Source organism: Branchiostoma lanceolatum, chromosome 4, assembly GCF_035083965.1.
Source record: "Branchiostoma lanceolatum isolate klBraLanc5 chromosome 4, klBraLanc5.hap2, whole genome shotgun sequence".
NCBI classification, from domain to species: Eukaryota; Metazoa; Chordata; class Leptocardii; order Amphioxiformes; family Branchiostomatidae; genus Branchiostoma; species Branchiostoma lanceolatum.
The window spans coordinates 22,881,907-22,909,036 of NC_089725.1; the positions used below are offsets into that span (position 1 = coordinate 22,881,907).

Consider the following 27,130-nt stretch of genomic DNA (forward strand, 5'->3'; position numbering starts at 1 on the left):
CAAATTCTGCTATTTTGACTCTGAAATTTACAGCTGTACAACAAAATCTTTTTGAGAAAAATCTTCTCCTCACCACACAGTTGCCGTTGGCCTCACACCGATTGGAGTGGCTGTTGCAGTAACAGGCTTGCTGTTCCCTCTGACAGTCATTAGCAGTTCCTCCCCTTCCATCGCCAGAGAACCCAGGTAGGCACAGCTCACACTCACGGCCATAGGTGTTGTGTTGGCAGTTCTAAATGTAATCATTTCAAAGAATAAATTAATGTGTACCTTCATTTTGTAAACACACTTAGTCTAACTCTATTCAGCAGGTATCCTGTAAAAAACTGAACATGTTGAGCCTGAAGTCCTGAATAAATACAACATGTGTAGAACAAATTATTATCTACCTCTGTAACGTTGGGTAACATAAATTCGCGGGGTACTTAAATTCAGGATTTTTCGAAAACGGGGTATTTAGGGATATGTGCTAGATGCAACATCAGTAATACCGCTAGAAATGCAAACTTGACAGACTAACGCATTCAGAACACTGTCTGAAAAGCTTCGATAACCATGCATTAGAAGTTGGCTACGTCAAAAACTCTCCGTCCCTTATTGTCACAGTCTGAGGGCTTCGTGGGAGAATTATATGTACATAGTTGTTCGCTGGTTTATAAGACAAATGTCACATCCGCTTCCTGCTAAACACAATTATTTACAATACAACTTATTAGAATCTCTTTTGCTAACCTACAACTGGACTCTAAGTGTGATTAATCATCAAAACGCCTCTTTGTTGCTACAACCAATGGCTACGGCACTACGGTGAATTTTCCCGCCGCCATATTTGTTACCCAGAATCCTGCTATTTGCGGCAGACGACAAACGTTTGCGAGGAACACGTCTTTGTCTAAATGTTGTGTGTGATAGTGGACTGATGGCGATATTTTCCTCAAAGTTTGCTCTTAGCACAAGTAGAAACACATGGACATAGTAGTATTACCATTTCTACGGCATCCAGCTAACGCCCCGATGAATAATGTACAAATTTCCATGACGGTGGGGGTGAACTTTGAGTGACGTTCTACCGACTCAACACATGGGTTGTTCCCGAAGGCCTGATGCGTGCGGTACGGCCGTTTTTTCGTGTATTTTTTTTACTTGGACACTTCTATATCCATAGCACTCTCCTCAAGCCAAGGATGGAACGAATAGCTGCTGTATAAAATGTGATTAGCGGTAAGATATTCAAGACGAATCTTCTCTCCCGAATTAATGTGCCCCCCTGTCCGACAGCACCGGCATTGTGCGTGCGGCGGACGGTAGTTTCAAGTTGAAATATTATGGTGTCAGCACGACTAGAGACATAATCTACCATATATATGATTAGTGCAAAGATAGTACATGATACTGACAGAATAATAGAAAAAAAGGATGGTTTATTGTTCTGCTAGATTGATTTCTGTCAACCATTATCGGAAAAATCCCGAATTTATGTTACCCAACGTTACATAGTTTTCATGAAGTTGTTTGCTGGAGTGATTATGCCCACTCACCACACAGTTACCATTGGCATCACACCGGTCAGAGTGGCCATTACAGTTGCAGGTCGGCTGTGTCTGCTGGCAGTCGTTAGGGGTTCCTCCCCGAGCATCACCGGCAAATCCTGGCAAGCAATACTCACACTGGGAGCCGTATGTGTTGTCCTGGCAATCCTGTGATTGAAAACGTGTACCTTGGTTTGTGTTTTGCCAGTTGATTAAAACTGATCAAAAATTTCACAAAGCATTGTGAACATTTCACTGCAAATAAAGTTTCCTGAAAGAGTATTACCCAACAGACAGACTATGAATAATATTTATAGAATCCTTGCCAGAATCTTCAACATTAAGACCTTACCACACAGTTGCCACTTGAATCACATTGGTTGGAGTGGCCGTAACAGTTACAGGTGGGCTGGGCCCGTTGGCAGTCTTCGGCAGTGCCTCTACGCGCATCTCCCTCAAACCCTGGCATACAGTACTCACACTGAGAACCATATGTGTTGTGATCGCAGTCCTGTATTAAAAAACATGTGTCTTTGTATTGGCCAGGCAAATTTTCTCTTAATCAAAGCTTTACTCACTGCCATGACATTGATACCAACAAGTAGCTTACAGATACAGCAACCAACTACAAAATCAAGTACTCACCAAACAGTTGCCACTGGAATCACATTGGTCGGAGTGTTCATGGCAGTTGCATGTGGCCTGGGCTCGTTGGCAGTCTTCAGCAGTGCCTCTACGAGCATCGCCCTCAAACCCTGGCAGGCAGTACTCACACTGACGACCATATGTGTTGTGTTGACAGTCCTGTAATCAATAACAAAAAACTCCATTATCCATAGCAGATTGTCTGATCATTGTTGAGTCAGTTGCTGTCTCTCTGTCTGCATCTGAGAATGGAGTCTGAGATGGAGGTTAGTATGACTTGGCTGCAATGATTGCACCCGGTGCAGGCAGCACAAGGGGGATAGAAAATGATTGATATTATGATTCTGTCTCCAGCAGGGTTAGATTCATGTTCTCCAAAGCAGTCTTTGAAATGGATGATAAATGAACATTTGAGATGTGATGCTCTGGATGAGGCTGTGGAGTCATTTATCGCAAATGATAAGATTCGCATTGGCTTGCATCTGATGATGTCCTGATGGCATCCATTTGGTGTTCATCTTCATGTAGTCATGTTTGAATGAAGGATTATGAAGTGGTGTGTTCCATGGTGTGGTACTGACAGGCATCAAGCTGTTGTAGATGAGGAGTTCGGAGATGAAAAGGGTGGGGTTAAATCCAGGATGGAGATGACTTTATGGCGCAGATGCTTCACAAGCAGAATCTGTGTTTGCCTCACCACACAGGTCCTGTCACTGTTGCACTGACTGGAGTGTCCGTGGCATTCACAAGAAGGCTGTTCTTGCTGGCAGTCTTCAGCAGTTCCTCTGCGGGCCTCCCCAGTAAAACCAGGCAGGCAATATTCACACTGAGCCCCATAGGTGTTGTGCTGGCAATCCTGGAGACAAAGCCTGGGTTTTATTTCATGGTTTTCTACATTGAAGGCCAGGGTGTTGGAAAATTAGCTTGTCGGCAAAATTAAGGACTCACCACACAATATTCAGCCCAGTTATTTAAGTTTAAACATTTGCTTTTGCATTGTGACTTTGCATCTACTGTGTGAAGTTGCTTAGTTAATTCCAAATAAAAGCCAAAAATATGCAAATAACACTTGCATTTAACAGCAACTTGAAAAACTTCCATTGACACTTCATTTTGTTGAGAGTTAGTGGCAAGTGATAAAAGTAAGCACTTATGGCAAGCAGCAAGTTTCAGATGAAGCTGATTAGGGCATTGGTGGCACTTAGGATTTTAGCAAAGCCTCAAGATTTACCTCTCTTTAACAGAAGGGGGAAAACCAAGGTGAGGATAGAAATATTATACTCCAAAGCAAAGAAAATCCATTGCCCGAGACAGGGCAGGGCATGGTGCAAAGCAAAATCATGATGGCCGAGCAAAGAAGAAAGAAAGAGCATGTGCGTTGGGTGCAAGGTGGTTAACAGCATTCGTTGGGATGAAAAAGGGAAGGCAGCTCAGGGCTGTCCATGAGAGCGGCAGTAAGCAGGGTGTGTGTTGCAGTGACTTTGCTGGTTTCAAGCTAAGCTCCTTTTATGCATAGTGAATAGCAGGTTGTTATCAAAAGCTGCAGTGATAAAATAAGCAACAGCGGGATGATGCAGAGGAAAATGTAAATCTTCTCCTTCTTCAAGACTGGGTTTGCAGCAAATGTTGGAATCATCGACAGGCTCACCACACAGTTTCCACTGCTGTCACATCGGCTGGAATGGCCATGGCATTCACAAGATGGCTTGGTAGCTTGGCAGTCTTCAGCTGTGCCTGTGCTGGCATCTCCTTCAAAGCCAGGCATACAGTACTCACACTGGGGACCATATGTGTTATGCTGGCAGTCCTGTTTTCCACAGAATTTATCAGTTTATGCAGGGCAACAACAATATTTACTATGAGCAAAAGCAAATCTTTGCATGTACAGCCCGTGGAATACATCTGAACTATAGGAAATGCAAAAAAAACAGGTATGTTACTTTGAGCTGAAATGTAACCCAAAGAGCAGATGTACAGGAATAACACTTCACACTAGCTGCAAAATTAAGGTCTCACCACACAGTTGCCATTGGGATCACACTGGTCAGAGTGGCCATGACAGTTACAGGCTGGTTGTGCCTGCTGACAGTCAGTTGATGTGCCCCCACGAGCATCACCTTCAAACCCTGGCATACAGTACTCACACTTGGCGCCGTAAGTGTTGTGTTGACAATCCTGTGGTTTAGAGGATTCCCAGGAATTAGGACTAAAACTGATAAACACAATAGTTTTATTTATTTCAAACTTTACCTGCTAGGACAACAATATTGAGTTGAAGTTTCTGTCAAGATCTCACCACTGAACTAATATCATAATCACAAATAACAGTAACAGTACTTTTCAGATTTCCTATGGTTTATATGGTGATAACAGTCCTAATGATGGCTTTGCAACTGCAGCAGACTTGTAGATGTGGCAACCATCATCTTCAGCAGCTACATGTACAAATGGAATCTCCTTTTCAGGGAGGGGTGAACTGGATGATCAACTGGGAAGGGTCATGATGACAAGAGACATGGATCAGATGCTTGATCTCACCAAGCAGTTTCCACTGCTGTCACACTCATCAGCATGTCCGTGGCACTTGCAGGCCGGCTGTGTCTGCTGCTGAATACAGTCGCTGGATGTTCCTCGTCGGGCATCACCAGAGAACCCAGGCAGGCAGTACTCACACTGGGGACCATTTGTGTTGTGCTGACAGTCCTGAAGAGGTCAGTCAAGCTGTGAGTTCATGATGATTTTTATCCTTTATCTCTCTTTGGCCTGTGTAAGCAGCCACAGTTCTCAACAGAGGATGAAAGGTCATCACTGGGTCAATCGACAGATAAATCTTGGGGCTATGAGGATTGTGTGTCTTAGAAGAAGTAATGTAGGCAGGGGGAGGGTAGGGGATGCTGCGGGGACGGTACATGGGTTTTGAGAGAGATCCCATCATGGAAAAGGGGTTTCAATGAGAAGAAAAATCCTTGGCATGGGAAAGGCTCTTGATTCAGGCTTAACAAGTGCACAGGACATGCATGCACATGAGATCTAGATGTGGAGGCAATATTGGCCAATGAGAGAGGAATCATGACACTAGAAATAGATGTGGACATGGAGCGGGGATCTTGGTCTGGGGACACAGTTTGGACATTGAGGGCAGCATATGTTATCCTTAGCAGTTCCACTGACAGATTTTCATTATGTAAGCACTGGGTGAATTAATGTTTCAATAGTTTCAACATGAGCAACAGAAAATTTTCCATGTCAACTTCATTTTGAACCTTAACCAATGACAATCCAGAATCTTCAAGATTTTGTATCAAAAATTCACTTGCAGCTAACTAGGAAATCCAGGTCTCACCACACAGTTCCCATTGGCATCACACTGGTCAGAGTGGCCATGACAGCTGCAGGCTGGCTGTGCTTGTTGACAATCAGTTGGTGTGCCAAAACGGGCATCACCTTCAAACCCAGGCATACAGTACTCACACTGGGGGCCATACGTGTTGTGCTGGCAATCCTGTGATTGAAAGGACATGCCTTTGTGTATTGCCAGCAAACTGAACCATGAAAGTGAGCAAAAGACAAAGAATTGTTTTGCAATCTACACAATAAGATACAACAAAGCAGCCACATCTTGATGAGACAAAATTGTTCAAAAACATTGTAGGCCAGTGCTCACCACACAGTTACCACTGGAATCACACTCACTGGAGTGCCCATAGCACTCACAAGTGGGGGCTGCCTGTTGGCAATCATTGGCAGTGCCTCCACGGGCATCACCTTCAAAGCCAGGCATACAGTACTCACACTGAGGACCATATGTGTCGTGCTGACAGTCCTGTGATTGGAAAGTTTGTGTCTTTATCAACATGCAATACAAGGATGGACCAAGACAAAGTTTTTAACATGAAGTGTTAAGATATGTTTACAAGTGCAGTAGTACACGGTAATATTAACGCAACAATACAACAAAGAGCAAACAAAACAATAACACATAAAAAGCCAAATTGCACTGAAAAGTGTAACATCATGAGCGCTCACCACACAGTTACCACTGGAGTCACACTCACTGGAGTGCCCATAGCACTCACAAGCGGGCGCTGCCTGTTGGCAATCATCAGCAGTACCTCCACGTGCATCGCCTTCAAAACCAGGCATACAGTACTCACACTGAGGACCATATGTGTCGTGCTGGCAGTCCTATGTTTCAAAGGATGAACATTGTATATTTTTGTCTGTGAATTGAACCAACATTTTAAGGAACTAATTGAAGACTTGAGATGAATAACAAACACAAAATACAACTGAACATGTATGTTAAGGTTATCACAATAAAACACAACATATAACCAGACCACACAACAGTTAGTGCATGCAATCATTAGACAAGCATTTTACTGGAGTGCTCACCAAACAATTCCCATTGGAGTCACACTGGCTGGAGTGCCCATAGCACTCACAAGCGGGGGCTGCCTGTTGGCAATCATCAGCAGTACCTCTACGTGCATCGCCTTCAAAGCCTGGCATACAGTACTCACACTGAGGACCATATGTGTCGTGCTGACAGTCCTGTGATCAAAAACGGTTGTGAGTGTCAAATTACTGCTAACTACTTTGCCTGCTACTACGGGTGCATTAGTACACAGTTACATTGATACAGCACTAAAACAGCAGTACAATGGAGAGCAAAGCAGTAAGGTGTCAAAGGGAAAAACGTAGTACAGAAACAACAAGAGTGCTCACCACACAGTTACCACTGGAGTCACACTCACTGGAGTGCCCATAGCACTCACAAGTGGGAGCTGCTTGTTGACAATCATCAGCAGTTCCTCTACGTGCATCGCCTTCAAAGCCAGGCATACAGTACTCACACTGAGGACCATATGTGTTGTGCTGACAGTCCTGTGATTAAATATATAGGCCTTTGGACTCAACAATATACAGATGGACCAAGTGTTGTGGTGAAGAACATTATACATACAGCTACACATGCATTAGTTCACACTGAATCGAAATAACAGACACATAACAGAACAGAAACATGCCAAAACACCAGTTACAGGGCAGAATGATATCTAAAAACAAGAGTGCTCACCACACAGTTACCACTGGAGTCACAGTCACTGGAGTGCCCATAGCACTCACAAGTGGGAGCTGCCTGTTGACAATCATCAGCAGTTCCTCTACGTGCATCGCCTTCAAAGCCAGGCATACAGTACTCACACTGAGGACCATATGTGTCGTGCTGACAATCCTGTGATTAGAAATGATTGCCTTTGTCAACAAAAGATACATATGTACAGATGGAGTAAGTTTTAAGATAAGTACAGGATAAAGTTGATAGTCTTTTAGTGACATTAGGTATATGAGAAGATTAGGTACAGTGCATGCTTTTGTGCATATGTATGAAAAGACAGGAGTGCTCACCACACAGTTACCACTGGAATCACACTGACTGGAGTGCCCATAGCACTCACAAGCAGGTGCTGCCTGTTGGCAATCATCAGCAGTGCCTCTACGTGCATCACCTTCAAAGCCAGGCATACAGTACTGACACTGAGGACCATATGTGTCGTGCTGACAGTCCTGGGATTGGATACATTTTCTTTGTCAACAATCAAACAATCAACCAGTGGACTAGAAAGTCTTTGCGCTACCTCCAGACAAAACACTGATTCCCAACAGATTGAAACATTTAAGTGCTACTTTCACAGGTGTATTAGCATGCAGTGACTTAATAGAGGATTAGGCTATATAACAAAACAGCAAGGTGTCTAAACACAATTGACATGGCAGAAATAGAGGTGTGTACATGTAACAACAATGCTCACCAAACAGTTACCACTGGAGTCACACTCACTGGAGTGCCCATAGCACTCACAAGCGGGGGCTGCCTGTTGACAATCATCTGCAGTGCCTCTACGCGCATCGCCCTCAAAGCCAGGCATACAGTACTCACACTGAGGACCATATGTATTATGTTGGCAATCCTAAAATAAGACAAGTGAATTATTATCATGACAGATTGGGACCACTTCTTGAGCAAGCAACAATGATCATCTGCAGTGATGTTTAATGGGTATTGATGGAAACAAAAACCTCTTAAATGAAATTGTTGGGATTAAGACTACTCTTGTATTAACACTTCAGCAGGAATGAAGACCAAGCAAGATACATGATGTGCAGTTTGCATCAAGACTAAATCAACCTGAAGATGTTGCACTAGCTGGAGTTCCAATGGCAGTCACAAGGGGGCGCTATCCCCTCCAGTCAACACTTGTATTGTACCAACCAAGAACATTATATAATGTCCTTGTACCAACTCAGTAACTGACCTCAACACCATCATAACATACTTTGCATACATTTAAATGTAGTGAGGCACTACACCATTGGGGATACTACAACTTCATGGCTGTTGGATGACCTTCGCAGGCAGGCATAAATAACCCACAGGCGCAAATCATTATTCTAAGAACAAAAGAAATTTGGACAGCCCAATACAATGAGCAGTGATTTTGCTACTCTCTACTATATATTCAATAGCCACTTTGATTATGAAATGCAAATGCAGTCATGTTAACACTACATTTGTCTTACTTTGTGTAACATCTGTGTATTTACTACCTTTGGTTGACATCAAACAAAGAAGTATATGAAACCACGCTTACCACACAGTTACCATTGGAGTCACACTTGCTGGAGTGCCCATAGCACTCACAAGATGGGGCCACCCTTTGGCAGTCATTAGCTGTGCCGGCCCTTGCATCACCCTCAAAACCTGGTAGGCAGTACTCACATTGAGGTCCATATGTGTTGTGCTGACAGTCCTGTGGTTTACAGTAATAGATGTGTTTTGTTATATGTCTATCGATATACCACTCAATGCTGCGACATGGACTGCAACAGTGCTTTATTTTCCTGACCAGAAATTTTAGTCTTCAATGCAAGAGGAAAAGTAGTATGGCTGAAGTCAGGTGGAAAGTTAAGTTACCACTGCTCCTAACAGTTTACAGATGTGCTAATACTTACCAGACAGTTGCCACTGTTGTCACACTGACTGGAGTGCCCATAGCACTCACAAGTGGGTGCTGCTTGTTGACAATCATCAGCAGTGCCTCCACGTGCATCGCCCTCAAACCCTGGCATACAGTACTCACACTGAGAACCATATGTGTTGTGCTGACAGTCCTGTTGGTGAAAAGCAGTGGATTTCAATGGATATTGAATTGTGGCACTCACTTTGTGTCAGTTCATGTCTGCAACAGTCATGTACAACCATTGGTCAAAGCAAAATGGTGCCGCAAGAAACTTACGGGTCATGGGTGCAGGATGCAAAAGAACCATGCCATGTTAAAATTATCTTACTAATATCGTGGTAAGCAGCTCTGGATACTCAGGAGGAGGATTATCAGCATTTTATTGTTGGTGAGGACAATGTGCATTTCTGGATACTAGGAAATATGATAAGCAACTCTGGATGCTGGGGATGATGATAAGCAGTTCTGGATGCTGGGGAGGATGACAGGCAGTTCTGGATGCTAGGGAGGACGATAAGCAAGTTCTGGATGCTGGGGAGGATGATAAGCAGTTCTGGATGCTGGGGAGGATGATAAGCAGTTCTGGATGCTGGGGAGGATGATAAGCAACTCTGAATGCTGGGTAGGAGGGTAAGCAACTCTGGATGCTGGGTCGGAGGATAAGCAGTTTTGCATGCTGGGGAGGATGATAAGCAAGTTCTGGATGCTGTGTATGATGACAAGCAGTTCTGGATGCTGGGGAGGAGGATAATCAGTTCTGGATGCTGGGTAGGAGGATAAGCAACTCTGGATGCTGGGTAGGATGATAAGCAGTTCTGCATGCTGGGGAGGATGATAAGCAGTTCTGGATGCTGGGGAGGATGATAAGCAACTCTGAATGCTGGGTAGGAGGGTAAGCAACTCTGGATGCTGGGTCGGAGGATAAGCAGTTCTGGATGCTGGGGAGGATGATAAGCAACTCTGGATGCTGGGGAGGATGATAAGCAGTTCTGGATGCTGGGTAGGATTATAAGCAACTCTGAATGCTGGGTAGGAGGATAAGCAACTCTGGATGCTGGGTAGGATGATAAGCAGTTCTGCATGCTGGGGAGGATGATAAGCAGTTCTGGATACTGGGGAGGATGATAAGCAGTTCTGGATGCTGGGGAGGATGATAAGCAACTCTGGGTGCTGGGAGGATGATAAGCAGTTCTGGATACTGGGGAGGATGATAAGCAGTTCTGGATGCTGGGGAGGATGATAAGCAACTCTGGGTGCTGGGAGGATGATAAGCAGTTCTGGATGCTGGGGAGGATGATAAGCAGTTCTGGATTCTGGGGAGGATGATAAGGAACTCTGGATGCTGGGGAGGAGGATAAGCAGTTCTGGATGCTGGGTAGGAGGATAAGCAACTCTGGATGCTGGGTAGGAGGATAGGCAGTTCTGGATGCTGTGTATGATGACAAGCAGTTCTGGATACTGGGGATGATAAACAGTTCTGGATGCTGGGGATGATGATAAGCATTCCTGAATTTTTTGGGAGATTGATAAGCAGCTAGTGGATGCAGGGAGGATGCAACTAGCTTTGGATTTCTTGTCTTGCATGATGAGAGGAACGCTCATTGGCAGTGTTCATTTGTCTACAATGAGTCTATCGAAATGTGGTTCCTGAAAAAAATCATGCTCTCAGACTGCTAACTGGTGCTGTGCTCTTGAGTGAAGTGATTTTTCTGTTGCAATTTCTTAAAGCAATGCTTTAAGGCACCTTACCATACAGTTTCCATTGCTATCACACTGGCTTGAGTGGCCATGGCAGTTGCATCTGGTCTCGGCAACACAGTCATCAGGGGATCCTTTCCTGGCATCACCAGTAAACCCAGGTAAACAGTACTCACAGTTGGCTCCAAATGTGTTATGCTGGCAAGCCTACAGACACATGCCTTCATTAGAATGGGCTTATAAATGCCACTGCTATTCTTAACATACTGTATTACTGTTACATACATATGCAGCAAGCTTGCAATGCTATCCAACACCCAAGCATGTGCAAACCTGATATCCCAATTGGTGGATGACTCCTGAACATCTTTCTTGCAAACAGATGTTGAAAAGGTTACCACATGTGTAGAGTGCCAGCATCCTGAGGAGGATTGTGGCTGTAAAAGATCAGCTCACACCCACAAGATCCACAACATAAACTCATTATTCCTATAGTTATACAAACTAGGAAACAGTGTCCTAGCTTGTATAATGTTGCGGATCTTGTGGGAAACATGTTGAGGTATACAATGAAACCATCTCTGTCAAGATACATAGTATCTGACTGTATAGCACTATATCTTATGTGCGGCTAACCATTAAACACAACTTTACTCTGATCCCTAAACTTTTGAAACAGTTGTGAAATGACGATGGCTTCCTCAGCACTTAGCAACAGGCCATGAGCATCTTGAAGTGTTGAGTATGTCTGGTGAGCATCCTCTCCTTTCTCTGTCAAATCTTGTTCAATCCAGTGGTCCTTAACATGGTAGTCGTACCCATGAGGGAGATGAGAAGTTTGATCAGTCGATGTTTGCTGAGACCTGTTTGTCACCACAATGAGGGGCAAACTTGCAGAAGATTGAAACAGAGCGGGGAGCCTCTGATTTATCAAGGAGAACTGCAGAGATGCTAGTGTCTACCATGTGTTCATGTCCATCACACCAATCATTTCATTCACGAACCATCCAACCAACCAATAAACCAGCCAACCAGCCAACCACTCAGACAGTGCCAACTTCTTACTGTTTCATTCACTCAAGACCAGAAACCGTAAGAAAAGCTATACCAGCAGTAGTTCAGTCTCTCCTCAGCTTCTGAAGAAACCCTTTCATCAAAAATATATTTTGTATATTCTTTGGCAGATGCCTCTTACTACCGATACCTTTGATAAATCTCCATTAAAACAACCTTAAATGAGGCATTTGAATTGCCTCACATGCAGTGCTGACATTTAATAAAGTGGGAATGAAACCATTATCCATTAAAACTAAAACTGATACTCAAAATTCTTTTTTTTAAATTTGTTCATTTCATTTTTAAATGTCTACACATGTTAGAGATACGAGATCCATTCTTGATATCAACCTGTAAATTTATCTTGATAAACTTGTGCAGACGAAAACTATCATAAAATTTTGCATTCATTAATTTTCCCTGCAATATTCCATTATTGAGAGACAATAAAAACATACCCGACACCGCCCATATTCATCACACGACTCAGAATGTCCATAGCAGTTACAGGCTGGCTCGGGTTGGTCTCCACGACAGTCCTGAGGAGTTCCTCCTCTAGCATCCCCAGAGAACCCAGGCAGGCAGTTCTCACAGTTGAACCCATAGGTGTTGTGTTGGCAGTCCTAGGGAAATTGATACAGTGGTTAAAATCAACACTGAACTAGCTTTAAAACCCATGATTTTTCAAACCAACTTTCCTCAGAATGAAAAATTCTGGTGGCATTGTCACCTTTGCTGAGACTTAAGCAATGTTATGTCTCTATCTCAGGTTTTTGACAGGTGTCACTCACCTGGCATCTACCAAACTCATCACAGCTGTTGGCGTGTCCATTGCACTCACAGGTGACTGCAGCCGTGGAGGATTGGCAGTCGCTAGGTGTGCCTCCACGGGCATCACCAGTGAATCCTGGTCGGCAAAACTCACACTCAGGACCGTATGTGTTATCTTGGCAGTCCTGTGAAGAAAAACATAACATCAGGAATCTGCTACATATATAACAGTTATTTGTCACAAAATACACGTCCAATACAAGGATAGAATTATGTTTTTAGTAATGAAATAAAATGTCTGCTACAATCCTGTTGATTTAGATTTGATGAAAATAGGTTTTGCCAATGATCATTAATGTGAAGAAGAAGAATTGAAGCTAATCACCTGGCATCTGCCGTACTCATCACAGGTGGTGGAGTGCCCATTGCAGTTGCAGTCTGGGGTCACTCGTGTGCAGTCATTGGGCGTTCCTCTCTGGGCATTACCAGAGTAGCCTGGCAGACAGAACTGACAATTGGGGCCATACGTGTTGTGCTGACAATCCTGGGGGAGATACATGTGATGATGTTAGGATGCTGAATTGGAAGATGGAGATTCTTAAACACATACGGATTCCCATCATGCGAGAAGACATGCCCCTTCACCATCACATCTCAGCCCAGCAACATGCAGTTCACAGGAGAAGGCTTAGTAAGTATGTGGCTTATTAAGCCAATATTCAGTCATCAGAACATCATCAGAGCCTTGAGTTGTACCCTTAAGAAGTTGGATTGCAAACATGCCTTCATGCTTAGCCTGTCAGTTGTCACAAATGTGGTAACCTCTAAGTACTTTCATTAAAGAAACATCAGCTTTGAACAGCTTTGAATAGCTTTATACTTTGATAGCCATACATAGAATCTATGCATGTCTGTGTGGACATAGGCTGAAAACATTTGGCTATATGGTTAGTTTGATTTTTCTTAAAAGCCTTTATTCATGGGGCAATAATTGAAGAAAAGTTGCAGGAAGAGATTTATCTGACAAGAGGGAGAATTACAAGGTTTTAGTCAAGACCAGTAGAGCAAGTATAGTCATTCCTTTTTTGTACCATAATTTGTTATTCAGTAAAAATTACAGAGAATTTATTTTTTCTATCAAGGAGGAAAAGGATTGAAATTCTGTTGCCATGTTAAAGCGTTTTGCTTTGGTTCACCGCACCACACATTGTCCGCTGAAACATTCATCCGAGTGGCCGTTGCACTGACAGCCCCCCTGGGGTGCCACGGTGTTGGGGGTGCAGTCTTGGGGGGTACCGCGCGTGGCATCGCCTGTGAAACCTTCCTTGCAAAACTGGCAGCTGTCCCCCACTGTGTTGTGTTGGCAGTTCTACATGTGGGAGTCCAACACTCACATCATGAGTGACAGTGGAGGGGAAAGGGTCAGTGGACAGACTAGGAGGGGTTGGGCTGGGAGCTTTAGGAAAGAGGTTTTGGTAGTTTGGAGAAACATTTTAGATTTCTTGGATAGATATGTTGATTTTTAATAGGTTGCTAATTAACTAAAATTCATTGTAAGTAGACAATTTTTGAGACTCGTTATTTATCTATCTAGTTAGTAGGTTGATTGATTGGTTGGTTGGTTGGTTGGTCAAGTAATGGTTTCCTCAATGGATGGATAGTTTGATGGAGCAATGATGGTTGACTGAGAAGTTCAATGGTTTACTGGTTTTAGTCCATTCAAGGTCTGATAGATTGATGTACCTAATAGGTGAATATGATTCTTTTTAGTCTGTATTAGGTATGCAAATGCAGGTTATTCAGATTGTTAAATGAATAATTTTAACATGTCAGGATGAGTTGAGTGATAAGTTATTTTGATGAATGTTACTGACAGGTAAACAAATAATCACAACAAGCGACAATTGTTTGGTGGTGGTGGCGGTATGTTCAATGGTACACTGTTTACTGTTGTCACATTCAAAAAAGAGTTTTCTAGCTTACTTTGAAACTATCACAATGTGAAAATATTTTTACTCAAGAAATCATAACCATCTTTTTTCTCTCTGTCTTACATAATTGACAGAAATCAGGTCTTTAATGTTGGTATTACCAACTCTTGTATTCTTTGAACACCTTCCTTCATAAACCTACATTTGATCATAACAATAGTATTAGGCAGGATGTGTGCCTTTGCTGCTGTCTTTTCATTTGACATTTTCTCAGAAATCTGGTAACGATGATTGTGTTGAATCTCAGCACTCAAAGTTCACTTGATCCATTGTGTGTTTCAGAAGGAAAGTGTTGCAATGCTGATAGTTTTGCCAAATTGAATGTTCCTTAATTTTGAACAGTTGTTCACATACCACGCAGCGCCCATATTCGTCACACTCGCTGGAGTGGCCGTTACAGTTGCACCTTGGCCTCTCCACAGGCTGACAGTCCTCAGGTGTACCCTGGCGTGGATCTCCCACAAACCCAGGCACACAGCGCTCACACGAGGCACCCATAGTGTTGTGCAAGCAATTCTAAGAGAGAGAAAAACCCAAATATGACAGTTTAGTAAATGACACTTTGTACAGTTGAGTTGTGTAGAAGGAGTTAGCTTTAGCTATAATTGGGAGGAAATAAATCTTTGAATATCCTCTTGCTTCTTCAGAACTAAACTGGCCACATTTGAACTATAAAGTATAAAAAGTTTCTCGGCTTTCTATCTAGATCTAAACGTACAGAGGCCAAAGCTGTCATTAACTAGAGCTTGACTTTGCCAAAGTAATAAAGTAGCAACAGCTGGCTGTCCTGAAATTGTTTGTCAGTGTGTCGGTATAAATTTTAATTTTTTCTTAAAAGATTGATAAAACAGATGAGTTTAAACTGGTAATCCTTGGTGCCTCTCAACCCTGAAGATTTTCATTTCATTCATGTTGTCATTCATGTAAGTGCCTGACCAAACGCCCTGTAACAAGAGGAATTAGTAAAGTAACATTTAATGATGGCACTGTGGGTCCTTTCAACATGATATAACAATAACTGTCAAAGGCCTGTAACGTTAAATACCTCCTCAGTGTATCTGACATGATTAATTCAGAGCAACACAGGGCAAAAAATGTTTTCCACCACAATTGACATAAGAATCCCATTTGGAGTAGAGGCAACACTTTTAAAGCATCGTCCATTTGACACATCAAATTTCTTTTGTCATGTCATGTCCATGTCAAAGTTCCTACCAAGCACTGGCCATAAGAGTCACACTGGTCAGAGTGGCCGTTGCAGTTGCAGGCGACAGTCGGGCGGATAGGCTGGCAGTCAGTGGGTGTGCCACGGCGGGCATCACCACGGTAACCGGGTGCACACCTCTCACACTGGCTACCAACAGTGTTGTGCTGGCAGTTCTGGAAGCAATATAAATGGCAAGGCAGGTGATAAGCACAGACGTCCAGATCTGTATTCCAACATTGGTTTCTTTTCATAACGCTTCTTCACATCATCTACAAATTTCTGTCGCAAACAAAAAAGCTCAAAATGTTTAATTTTGAATTCTTTAAACAAGTACTGACAGCTATAGAAATGCCCCCTTTCCTTGCTAAGGCTACGATGGAAAAAGGTAGATGGTGGCTGCTACTCCACACTTTAGATTATCAATTCACTTTGAATCTGTTCATTCATCGCAGTTGCCATGACAATACCTTTCCTCCTCCAAGCAGTACATTCTCATATAAGTCAAGTTGCAGTCTTTATGACATTGGGTAGGATGCCTGATTGATTTCTGACCCATTCCTTGGGTCCTGAAAGTGCCATCAGCTTTGAAAAGAAATTATAATCCATCCTTTCAATTGCCAACAACCCATAATTTGAGAATACACAGTGACTTCCTGATGTTAATTTGTGTGATGTTCCATAGGGTATGTTACATGTTATATCCTCTACCACTAAGAAGAGGACAACTTGTTGACATGCTTAGTGAATTAGATCCTTTGAATGTGTGTCAGATGAAACCAATTCAGAACATTGACATGAAAATTAGTAAATAGCAAAACAGTAAAAAACACAAACTTTCTACCAATGCAGTAACTGACAATTTGGACAGCATGTGGCACAGACACCCAGAAAACAAAACCCAAATGGCACATTGCTAAGCTATACTGTGGATATACCAAATGATGATTGATAGATCATCACAAATTAGCTTCAGAATCTGTATACACATGTATGTTTACAGGAGGTAACAAATGCCTTGCTATCGCGAGGAAGTGGAGAAACCCGAAACGAAAATTACACCTCACCAACCACATCTACCCTGCAGGACTAGCATTGATGGGTGCAGCAAAGCACAAGCCAATGAGATATCAATTGGAACATCTTTCAGCACCATTGACATAAACAGATGTGCCAAACTGGTATTCTGTGTATTTCATTTGGATAAGAGGTGCCATTAGCCATCTTCTTACTGAATCAGACATTTTTCATTGGGTCAATGTTGAGATGAAATTGTGTAGCCCAAGTCAGCTTGTAAGAGGTTGTAGAAGAGGAATTATAGGATTTCATGTCTGATATTAAATCTGGAAATGATTTAGGATTGAAGAAAACTAACCAAAGCAGCTTTTAAGAAACATTTTTTTTGATATTTGATTCATTTGTTAGTTATCCAAAACTAACCAGGATTCCAAAACTAACCAAACATTTCGTTGGTGGAAAATTTGTTTTGGAAGGATTCTAATGAAAGTGCCTAACAATTTTCCAAAAATAATTGCTGTCAACAAGATCCCTCTCACACCCTCTTATAAATCGTCCTTGTGTTGTCAAGGCGACCTACCCTGCACCGCCCGTACTGGTCACAGTCATTAGAGTGGCCATAGCAATTACAGGTGGGGAGGGCTTGGCAGTCGCTGGGCGTGCCCCTACGCGGGTCACCATAGTAACCCGGTTTGCAGCGCTCGCAGTTGACTCCGATGGTGTTGTGTTGACAGTACTAGAGGTATAGGTAGAACTGACCTTAGCTCATCAACAGTCGATGGCAAGAAAAATGCAGGATGGAGGTCTACAATATAGCCTGCTATCCATCTGATCAAAGCTTGTGTCAACTCCCCTAATGGTCTGAGTGGACACAAGCTGAAAATGGATGGATATCAGCAGTAATGAAGTGCATGCAAAATCTAACTATGATAGAAAGAAATGTTAGAATAAGTTAGAATTAAGTAAAGATACAAATGATACATTCGAGTGGTTATGATCTAAGGAAAGACAAACAGCAATAAAAGATGCATAGATGTTAGTGGATGTTACTAACTGATACAATTATTAGTATTGCAGTCAGCTACTGATAGTAATATTAGTATCCCATAGAATGGCAAATATACTGCACAGAAACAATGTGTATTATGTATCAACCAGCAGTATGCAAGCCTAGGTAAAGCAAGATATCACTGCTGCTTTGTAAGATGCCTTGTACAACTATAAAAAGCCAACCTGACATTCAATACCAATCCTGATACACTGCCAGCACAGAAAAACGCATTATATCATTATAAAGCAAGGGAGCATAAGCACTGCTTATATCAAAGTCAACATATAAAAAAGATATACATGTAGTCAGTAATGTTTCGTGACATTTCAGAAATGTAACTTAACATTCCTTAACTAGAAACTGGTAGTTCACATATATATTTCAATGATCAATTCTCTTGTGATATGAAACTAATTCTATGCAAATTGAGATGACGTTGGAGAAACTCCTCTCTATGGGTGCCATACAGCTATGAAAATAACTAGCATTTCCATATTGTTCCAACAGTTCTTGCACAACCTAATACTGTTTCAGGTGTAATATGGTGCTTCAAGTGCAATTAGGTGCTACAGGTGAACTTAGGTGCTCTAGGTGCACTTACGTGTATGCTATGTGTAATGAGACATTTCGTTTCTTTGTAGAAAAAAATCTGTAAAGTTAGTGATCATTGAAGTGATTTTTCAAAGTGACTTTGGTGTTTAGAGTGCAAGTCAGTATTTTGCCCATAGGATTATAGAAATAGCATGCACTGGTCGGCTTGTCAAATTTCAGTCCTCACCAGACAGTTCCCCTGTGAGTCACAGTCATTTGAGTGTCCGTTACAATTGCATCTAGCTATGGGCTGGCAGTCCTGTTCTGTCCCGCGGGTTGCGTCACCTTCGTAACCAGGCGCACATCGCTCACAGCGATCCCCAGCTGTGTTATGCTGGCAGTTCTGGAATGAACCAACCCATTCACAACAATGGTTAGTCATTAACTCTCACACATTGGGACTGAAATGGCACAGAATGAACTGTGGAACACACAAATAGAAATTTTTCACAGCAGATTTTTAGTCCTCGGTTCAGGAGCTGGTTGGCTGGTCAGTAATAAACTTGCCTGTTTCCCAGACACATTTCTGACCTATACTGAAAGCATAAGTGAAGAGTATTCATTACAGTTTTCGCGTCAAATTCTCACCACAGCCGGTTCTCAATGTGATTTATGTAAGTGCAACATTGCATTAGACCAAAATGTGAAAACAGGCATAAACCTAGATAGAAAGAGGGTGACTGACCAGGCAGTTCCCAGACGCATCACACTCTATGGCATGGTTGTTGCAGTCACACAGCGCAAGTGGCTGACAGTCATTAGGGGTCCCCTTTCTGGGGTCTCCCACGAAGCCAGGCAAGCAGCGTTCACATGAGTTGCCCATGGTGTTATGCTCGCAATTCTGTTTACGTCAAGCACGTGCCAAGTGAAAATGTCCATGTGAGTGAGAAGGCAAGCATTTATCGCAGCATGGCAATGTTAATACTACTAGGGTCCATTCAGTTTGTTTGTGAGATCCAACTCAGTTGTTAGTATTTGAAAGAGGAAATGTTGCCAATAGTCCAATGCAATGGTTGTTCCACATAAATGTATACACATGCCTTTGACATACTAGCACAATAGCATTCAGGGCTAAACTCTGATATCTTTAATAATAACTGTTCTAAAAGAAAGCAGCAATTGCTGAGGTGTTGATGATCACATATGGCTGGAGTAGAACAAAGCTGTATGACAAATGTTGCAGTGAGTACACCAGTCACATGTGGGTAGATAACCATAGACTGGTTATGAAGCATGCAGGTTAGCTTACCTGGCACCGCCCAGTGACAGGGTCACAATCATTGGAATGTCCGTTGCAGTTGCACTGATCTGAAAGAAATCAAGGTGTTACATTTTGTGTGTGGTTTTTGAGAGTTCTGAAGAAAGCCTTCACATCAAATGCTGACATGGCATCTTTAGCATTCATTTTCTGAGTGATGAAATTGCTTTATTCAAAATATACTTTTAGACATGTGAATGCCTGAAATCTTCTAAAGCCCAACCGCTGAGTCATTATCTTGGACACCAACTGACGAACATATAACTTTGATTCCTAGTTTCATAAACTTAGTCAGGAAAAAGAAAGATTTATGTTTTCAACATCGCAGCTCTCCAAAAGCTTCACACCAGAAAGACCACATTCTGTCAGTGGAGTAGCTATACATTAAGTTACCCACCACAACCAGTTTCATCCGAGCGGTCTTGGCAGTCAGCCTCTCCATCGCAGCGGTAGGTGATGGCCACACACTCCTCACCTGACCGACACTCAAACTGGTTGATGAAGCACCTGGAACCAGGTGCCACAGCTGTAGGATACACGAGTTGGATTTCAGTGAGGGGTGAGCAACTCGTATCTAGTGACTGGGTTGTCATCAGTCTGACTCAAAACAGTTACATTATTAGTTATAACTGTTATATCTTTTTAAAAAACTACTGTTGTTTGTGACTTTTTACGTCTTTTTCTTGTACAGTGTGGGCGACTATTTAAGTCCTTAAATTTCACTCTGTCGCCACTTAATTTCAATGCGTCTGTTTTCCTTTTGTATATATTTGTTAAATAAAAAGAATGCTGACTTACGGCAGTCCGTTTCGTCGCTGTTGTCTCCACAGTCGTCCTCCCCGTCACACTGGTAGATGGCGTCCTCGCACCCGCCATTGTCACAGCGGAACTCGTCCGACGCACACTGCCTCACCGCTGAAAATGGCAAAAACGAATATCAAATGTGAGGGTTCCAAAAATACTTCCAATGGACGAGCTGGGGTCTCAAAAACGGCACCCTGGCCTCTCTAAGAACGTGTACAATCCGTTGCATGCAGCAAGCGTCAAAAGTATACCTGGAGAGAAGACAGGAATGTATCCTTTGAGCGACAACTGCAACTCGACTCGCGCGCTGAACCAGCCATTGCCATTGCCACAAAACTCTTCTGACTGTGCTCAGGCCATTTTGAGAGCGGATCTAGGTGTTGGAAGAACTGCATACATGGTATACTGGGGTTTCGCTCCGAGACTCGTTAGTTGACGTCAAGGACTAAACAGACCCTCACTCTAAACATCGCACCAGTCTAGTCCTAACAAGAAGGTTGGTCCGTTTTCCTAGATATTACACCCACCTGGTATTCGTTGGCCTCCTACATTCTGCCTACCGACCGACAATAGCATGAACCAAAGAATCCCACAAATCCACACCAAAAACGATCTCAGAATTGCCATAATGCCTGAATTCCCTGTATGGCCCACCCTGGACTGTAGTGTAACACTGCTTGAAGTCCTTTCCCCCGACGACTAACGTGAGGTTCAAAGCCGAGTGCTCCAAATACCGATTGTCTCTTCTGGTGCCAACTATGCAGAACATTAATCATTCGACAGCAGTCATCCATCTAATCGTACAACACTATGGGGGGGAGCAGTTGAGATTTTCGTAATACTTCAATGATAAAAATACGTTTATCATTACCATACAATATGGACAATTTTGTAAGCATATGGGAGAGGGGATCGGTTTCACAACTCCCTTTTCTCGTGGACAGCCGGGGGCCATCCGGGTGGTAGAGACAAGCCAGACCCACCTCTGCTGTGACTGCAGCTTAACCGCCACCTGTTCTATACCAGGACGCCATCGAGCTCAAGGTCAACAGTTAAATTACTGGCAATATCGTCACTTGGTAGTTTGAAAGGCTGTCGCTATTGAAGAAATGGAACACAGGCCTTAGTGGCATTGCCTGGACAACCTCTTGTTGCCATGCTCAGTGAATCGATGTAGGAAGAAATGATGGAGACACGCACGGACGTCACAAGTACCAGCAGAGCCTTAGTTTGAAATGGTATTTCATGAAATTCATACCAAATATACCTTAACATGACATATTTGTCGTGCCACATACTGAAAAGGTTAGATAGCGTTAAGGTTTTTGTCCCTGGCTATAGACTGTCTTGTCATTTCTACACACGCGTGCATGGACCAACACCCTCGGAGGATGACGAATGTAGTACTACAGAACAATCAGGAGAAAGATTGATGGCTCACTTGTCATCACACATCCTCCATGTACCAGGATAGTTCCTCCTGACGACTCCATGTGTCAGAGAAGACTTGAGAGATTGACCTGTTTATTTACGATTAGCCATTGTACGATACGCAAACGGGGAATGGACTATGTCTCACCAGGGAGGTTATACTTATAGGGAATAACCTCATCGGTCTCACGTGCACCAGAAAGGTTAAGCAGCTCGTTTGGTTTTTGTGCTATTTCAACAAAACAGGATTATCACTGCATGTTGGTCCAGACGCACTGTAAACTGTCACCCTATCTTGTCACATAACGACATTATAGTGCTGTTATTATATGGCTGTCCTTTTGGTCAACTCAGATTCCGCACCGTGGATTCCGGTGAATTGGCTAAGAGTCAAACTCTCGAGACTAAACACTCAGAAAATAGGTCGCACAAACTAAGCACTGGCATCGCACCAACAAATGTCGACTGCTGCCCCGGGCCGTGTTTCTGTCAGACACAACTGTAACTGGGGCGCTGTGCGCAGTGTGATCCATTATAAACTCAACGAGCTGGGGGTGCAGAGGTCAACCAGGCAGTAAGGGTTTTCATGATAGATGAACTTCAACAACTTAAGCAATAGAAACAGAATAATACGATTAAAGATAACCTTCCTTGGAAGCCATTGTATAGAACACGTCCTTAGGCTTGCAATGATATCCCGAAGTTTTCGTAACGAGTGTTTAACTGCTACAGACACATCTGCCGTGAGGATTGTGTAGGATCTAGGAGAATCATCCATGGCGCCTGGACTACTTGCTACACACCGCAACTATTGACATAATGTTATCATAAGTCGAGGGCACAAAGAAATGTTAACTCACGGCAGTTCTCCTCGTCAGACCTGTCCTGGCAGTCGGCGTCATCATCACACTGGTAGTCGGCAGGGATGCACTCCCCGTCATCACAGGTGAACTGGTCGTCGTCACACACAGATGACGTCGCTGGAACAAACAAGTTAGCAAAATCTGAGTTAACATCACATCATCTCGCTGGTTTTCGACAGTATTGCTTGTGAGATTGTCCAGACATCTGTATCTATGGTGGGACAGATACATGTACGTCACAGCAACACACGTTCTGCTCTTGCAGAAAACAACACAAGGACGCCAGTGAAACAGAACATTAACGTATATTCTGAACGGCAACGAGGTAGGAAAAACGTTGCTCTCACAGCCGAGACACAAAGTTGCCTTCTCATTATGCCTTCTCTTGTTGCTGTTCTACTTAGTGCCAGACCCATTTGAAGAAGGTGAAGTATACAAAAACACTCGGCAGAACCTATTAAACATTGAACAACATAAGCAAGCTCGCCATTAACCAGTGCACTGATGTGTCACAATAGACGGTGTTAAGAAGCAGACTTCATGATAAAGCTAAACGCAACCAGAGAACACAGGGTTCACTTCCAACTAGATTTTGCTCGCACGAATTCTGTTCAAATAGAGAATTGTTGTGCTATGTCCTGCGGTCAGGCCAATGGTAGACATTGCTGCTTGAATCCGATACCACTGCTAGCATGGCTAGGAAGGAAGGCGTAGATAAATCCCAGCTTAACATTCATGTTGGGTTATTTCCGCTGTCACGCCTAGAGTTACAGATATACTACGAGCCAGCACCTTGTTACGATCATGTAACTTGATTTTTAGTTAACCCTATTCCAAGGTATGTGACCCACAAGGTGTTTTGTGATATCTTCAGTCCGTCGAGCCCTACGAGGCATTTAACTTTCTGGCCTACTTTCAATGCGTAGTTGGTGGTTTGCTGGTTATGTTTAAAAGAAGGAAACGCATTGTAAACTTGTAAATTGTCTTGGTCCAATATCTGTTTGGCTACGGATTTCACCCATGCAACATTCGCCCAATGCCCTGTTGTACAAAGGAGAAAACTAACAAATGCATCCTGTCTTTTAGCGACTGACTACTTAAGCTCTCCTTAGCGGCCCTACCCCATTAGCCTGTGCATATATCAAGTGTGACTGCAGTAGTTTGTTTGCATTGGCAGAGCAGATCAGTGATGATGGGTGACTTGGGGGGAGGAGGATCTGGTGCATCGCCATTCTGGCACGAAAGGATGAGAAACATGGCGAGGTGAAGAGCAAACATGTCTACCTGCGGGGGCAGGAGACACATCTCGCAAACCAAAATAAATCAAGCACATGAATCAAGCAGCTGGATAAATTCCACAAACAGTCACACATTTCAGATAGCATCCATTATCTTTCATCAGTGACTGAGAATGTCTTTCTGATGAAAGATAGTATGACTCTTGAGAATTTATCCAGTTGCTTGATTTATTTTGGTTCACATACTGTTTTACCTCAATGTCCATAGACTTCATCGATGTATCAAGGAGACACCTGTCTTCCCAACTGTACAATCAAGGGCTATTCAAGCCACATATAGTTTACGGTATCAACCAATGCAACATTACAAGGCAAACAAAAACCTGTGCAGCCTTCCTAAATCAGGAGGAAAACTGGACGCTTTCTCTATCTCGTTTTGTCACTATGACCACCCCCCACCCCCCATCCTCATCAGACCACCCGTGCTGACCCCTGCCTCGTAAATTTATACTTGTTCTTCATCACGCCCGCCCAAACATCCCCCCACACACGCACATAACGTGATTACTTCCTAACGTGCTTCGGTGAGGAATGCAAGTCATAAGTTGTGGGCAAGTCAGAGACCAGGTCACGCACACGTCACGGCAATACCTCATTACGATGCACACAGTCACATCTAGTTATGCAAAGCCGAAGTAACACCTTATAGGTAAAGCATGTCTTTACTATTCGCCACTATCTTCCACAGTGCATGGTGGTTGAACTTTGCAGTGCAGCCTACGAACTCAGCAACCTTGTGACTGATATATGGTCCTGCCTTTTTAAAAATCTTTTACCCACGCAAATTCTGGAATAATATCATTGTATAACGCAAATTACTCAATGGGCGATGTTGAAGAAAACACGAAAGTCGAAACCACAAACCTCTGATAGTTTATGTTGCCCGGTGATATTCTTTGATAATCCCCAGTGCCCTGATTGTGTAACATGGCCATACATTACATCCCACTTTGTCCAAACAGCAGTATAAAAGGATGTTATAAAGTTCCTATCAGACCAAACGTTTCCTGAGTACAACTACTGGAGTAGTGTACCCCCGCCTGTGAAGTTCCAGCTGAAGTTAATCGCCTTATCGGGTTGTGTCAACTCAGTTGCCCGGGTTGTCCTGCATGTCCTTGGCAGCCCGGGCCAGCTGCAGGGTGTTACCACTGACACATGATGTGCACATTGTTGAGCAACCAAAAGGTTTTGTATATGCAAATATGCACCAAGTATGTACATTGATTTCGTCGACCCATGGGGCAGATACTTAACATATAATACTGGTATGTATGGTTAGGGGGTTGATGGTGGAACTTCATGAATACTGTGGTACTGGCTAGTAGGAAAGGTGCCATTGATACTTCATAAGTACAAGTAAAATAACAATTCGGCGATGACACAATGAAAACTTATCATGTCAGAGGTCGCCTTGACACAAACAAAAATATTATTGCGTTTTGAATTTCTTTTCATTCACATATCACAATGTTACAGGCCAACCGTACAACATTCACAAGAGCCCAGCGATCCAATGTGTCTTCATCTAACGAGGTATTTAAGTTTAGGAAAATAAAAATATGGTTTCATCAAAGTCTTAAAAAGTTAACGAGATAAAGGCAAGTTGCTTGAAATGGAACGTTAAGCCCAGCACTACATAGCGACAACACGTACCGTAAGGAACATACCGGCGGAGCATGATTGGGGGAGGCATATTCAGCATGGCAGAACCTCCATGTTTATCTAACCTTGATCCTTGCCACCACATGCCCGGTGGCCCTAAGCGGTGTCATGTCTCAAGCCAGTTTGCATCGATTTAAGTCTTCGCCCCGAGAGTCTAATGTACTAGGAAGAAGTGTATTTTCATTGCACATCATGACCTTGGTTTGAGTTAGATAGGATTGTGAACAGGCAGGTGGTTAGGCCTAGCCTGGTATCCAAACCTATTACAGCTGTCGAGTCTCTTCGCCCTCTTGCGCAATGCAGGCTATGCTAGCGCGATGAGATGCCTGGCCTGAATTTGGAAAGCGATGAAAAAGAATCATACTGGCGTATTCACAAGTAAAATGTGAATATCGGCTCATCAAACAATATCTAATATTAACTCTTAGTCCAAGGTGTTGAGATCAGTGAGTGGCCCCACCCTGGAGGTTACAGCTTGAAATTGTTATCTGCTCTCAGAGCAAAGCAAAGGTCTGACATGAGGCATATGTCCGCTTGGTGGGTGAGATCAACCATTACTGGGCCCTGGGGCGGCATTTTGGCTCATGTACCACCAGTGCAATAACCCTTCACTGCTGAGACCGTTTGCACGGTATGGTCATACAACATCTTCTGCCATACAAAGGGTTCCTTTTCCTTTTGGCACAAGATCAAGAATTGTACCAAATCAGAGAACCCCCTCTTTTTCAATTCAGAGTATCTATTTGAGTATTTGCTATAACGTATTTAGTGAGAAACGTTAGTAATTGTTAAATGGGAATAGTTAGCGAGGTAACCACAATGTCATCATAAACTGTTCTGTTGCCGACACATTGGAATATCAGAGAGATGACCTTGATGGGACTGTGCTTACTTTGTTAGCTGATCTGGACGTTAAGTACATTGACAAAGAACTGGTCAATATAGTATATACATGTACTTCCCCACCGTCCTCCCGGGGTTGGCAGCCCGCTAAACAGTTTATATAAGCTTATCGTGATCGAGTGATATCTTGTTTTTCCTTCGTCCCACGAGCCGAAGTCCCAAGGTCATTCCTAAGCCAGCCAGCCAACTTCGAAGACTTTGAAGCTATCAGTCAGTCTGAGTATTTAAATGGAGCCAAACTTGAAGGAATAGTCGATGCAAGGAAAGGCAAGCACAGATACTAGTACTCCTGAGGTGCAGGCATAAAGTCTGTGTCCTTGCTGTCACGGTCAA

The 27,130-nt window shown here is 43.1% G+C and overlaps 1 protein-coding gene and 1 long non-coding RNA gene across 2 annotated transcripts in view; one reads left to right on the top strand and one right to left on the bottom strand.

Annotated features, from left to right (window-relative positions):
* Nucleotides 1-27,130, bottom strand: part of LOC136433420 (uncharacterized) — a 68,381-nt gene that overhangs the window by 31,743 nt on the left and 9,508 nt on the right. The window contains exons 3-33 of the mRNA XM_066425616.1: nucleotides 22,932-23,051; nucleotides 20,635-20,751; nucleotides 20,234-20,362; nucleotides 19,828-19,886; nucleotides 19,264-19,419; nucleotides 18,766-18,921; nucleotides 17,517-17,672; nucleotides 15,931-16,095; nucleotides 15,070-15,231; nucleotides 13,926-14,093; nucleotides 13,110-13,268; nucleotides 12,745-12,909; nucleotides 12,412-12,576; nucleotides 10,949-11,104; nucleotides 9,192-9,350; nucleotides 8,831-8,989; nucleotides 7,991-8,149; nucleotides 7,587-7,745; nucleotides 7,255-7,413; nucleotides 6,903-7,061; nucleotides 6,570-6,728; nucleotides 6,201-6,359; nucleotides 5,839-5,997; nucleotides 4,713-4,877; nucleotides 4,191-4,349; nucleotides 3,823-3,981; nucleotides 2,872-3,030; nucleotides 2,175-2,333; nucleotides 1,882-2,040; nucleotides 1,539-1,697; nucleotides 74-232 (exon numbers count right to left, since the gene is read on the bottom strand). Of these exons, the coding sequence (XP_066281713.1) occupies nucleotides 74-232; nucleotides 1,539-1,697; nucleotides 1,882-2,040; nucleotides 2,175-2,333; nucleotides 2,872-3,030; nucleotides 3,823-3,981; nucleotides 4,191-4,349; nucleotides 4,713-4,877; nucleotides 5,839-5,997; nucleotides 6,201-6,359; nucleotides 6,570-6,728; nucleotides 6,903-7,061; nucleotides 7,255-7,413; nucleotides 7,587-7,745; nucleotides 7,991-8,149; nucleotides 8,831-8,989; nucleotides 9,192-9,350; nucleotides 10,949-11,104; nucleotides 12,412-12,576; nucleotides 12,745-12,909; nucleotides 13,110-13,268; nucleotides 13,926-14,093; nucleotides 15,070-15,231; nucleotides 15,931-16,095; nucleotides 17,517-17,672; nucleotides 18,766-18,921; nucleotides 19,264-19,419; nucleotides 19,828-19,886; nucleotides 20,234-20,362; nucleotides 20,635-20,751; nucleotides 22,932-23,051 (4,742 nt within the window). The remainder of the gene's footprint in view (nucleotides 1-73; nucleotides 233-1,538; nucleotides 1,698-1,881; nucleotides 2,041-2,174; nucleotides 2,334-2,871; nucleotides 3,031-3,822; nucleotides 3,982-4,190; nucleotides 4,350-4,712; nucleotides 4,878-5,838; nucleotides 5,998-6,200; nucleotides 6,360-6,569; nucleotides 6,729-6,902; nucleotides 7,062-7,254; nucleotides 7,414-7,586; nucleotides 7,746-7,990; nucleotides 8,150-8,830; nucleotides 8,990-9,191; nucleotides 9,351-10,948; nucleotides 11,105-12,411; nucleotides 12,577-12,744; nucleotides 12,910-13,109; nucleotides 13,269-13,925; nucleotides 14,094-15,069; nucleotides 15,232-15,930; nucleotides 16,096-17,516; nucleotides 17,673-18,765; nucleotides 18,922-19,263; nucleotides 19,420-19,827; nucleotides 19,887-20,233; nucleotides 20,363-20,634; nucleotides 20,752-22,931; nucleotides 23,052-27,130) is intronic.
* Nucleotides 96-13,783, top strand: LOC136433430 (uncharacterized). The gene is made up of 3 exons (XR_010755631.1): nucleotides 96-186; nucleotides 4,765-4,897; nucleotides 13,135-13,783. It is a non-coding gene; the product is annotated as an uncharacterized lncRNA (long non-coding RNA).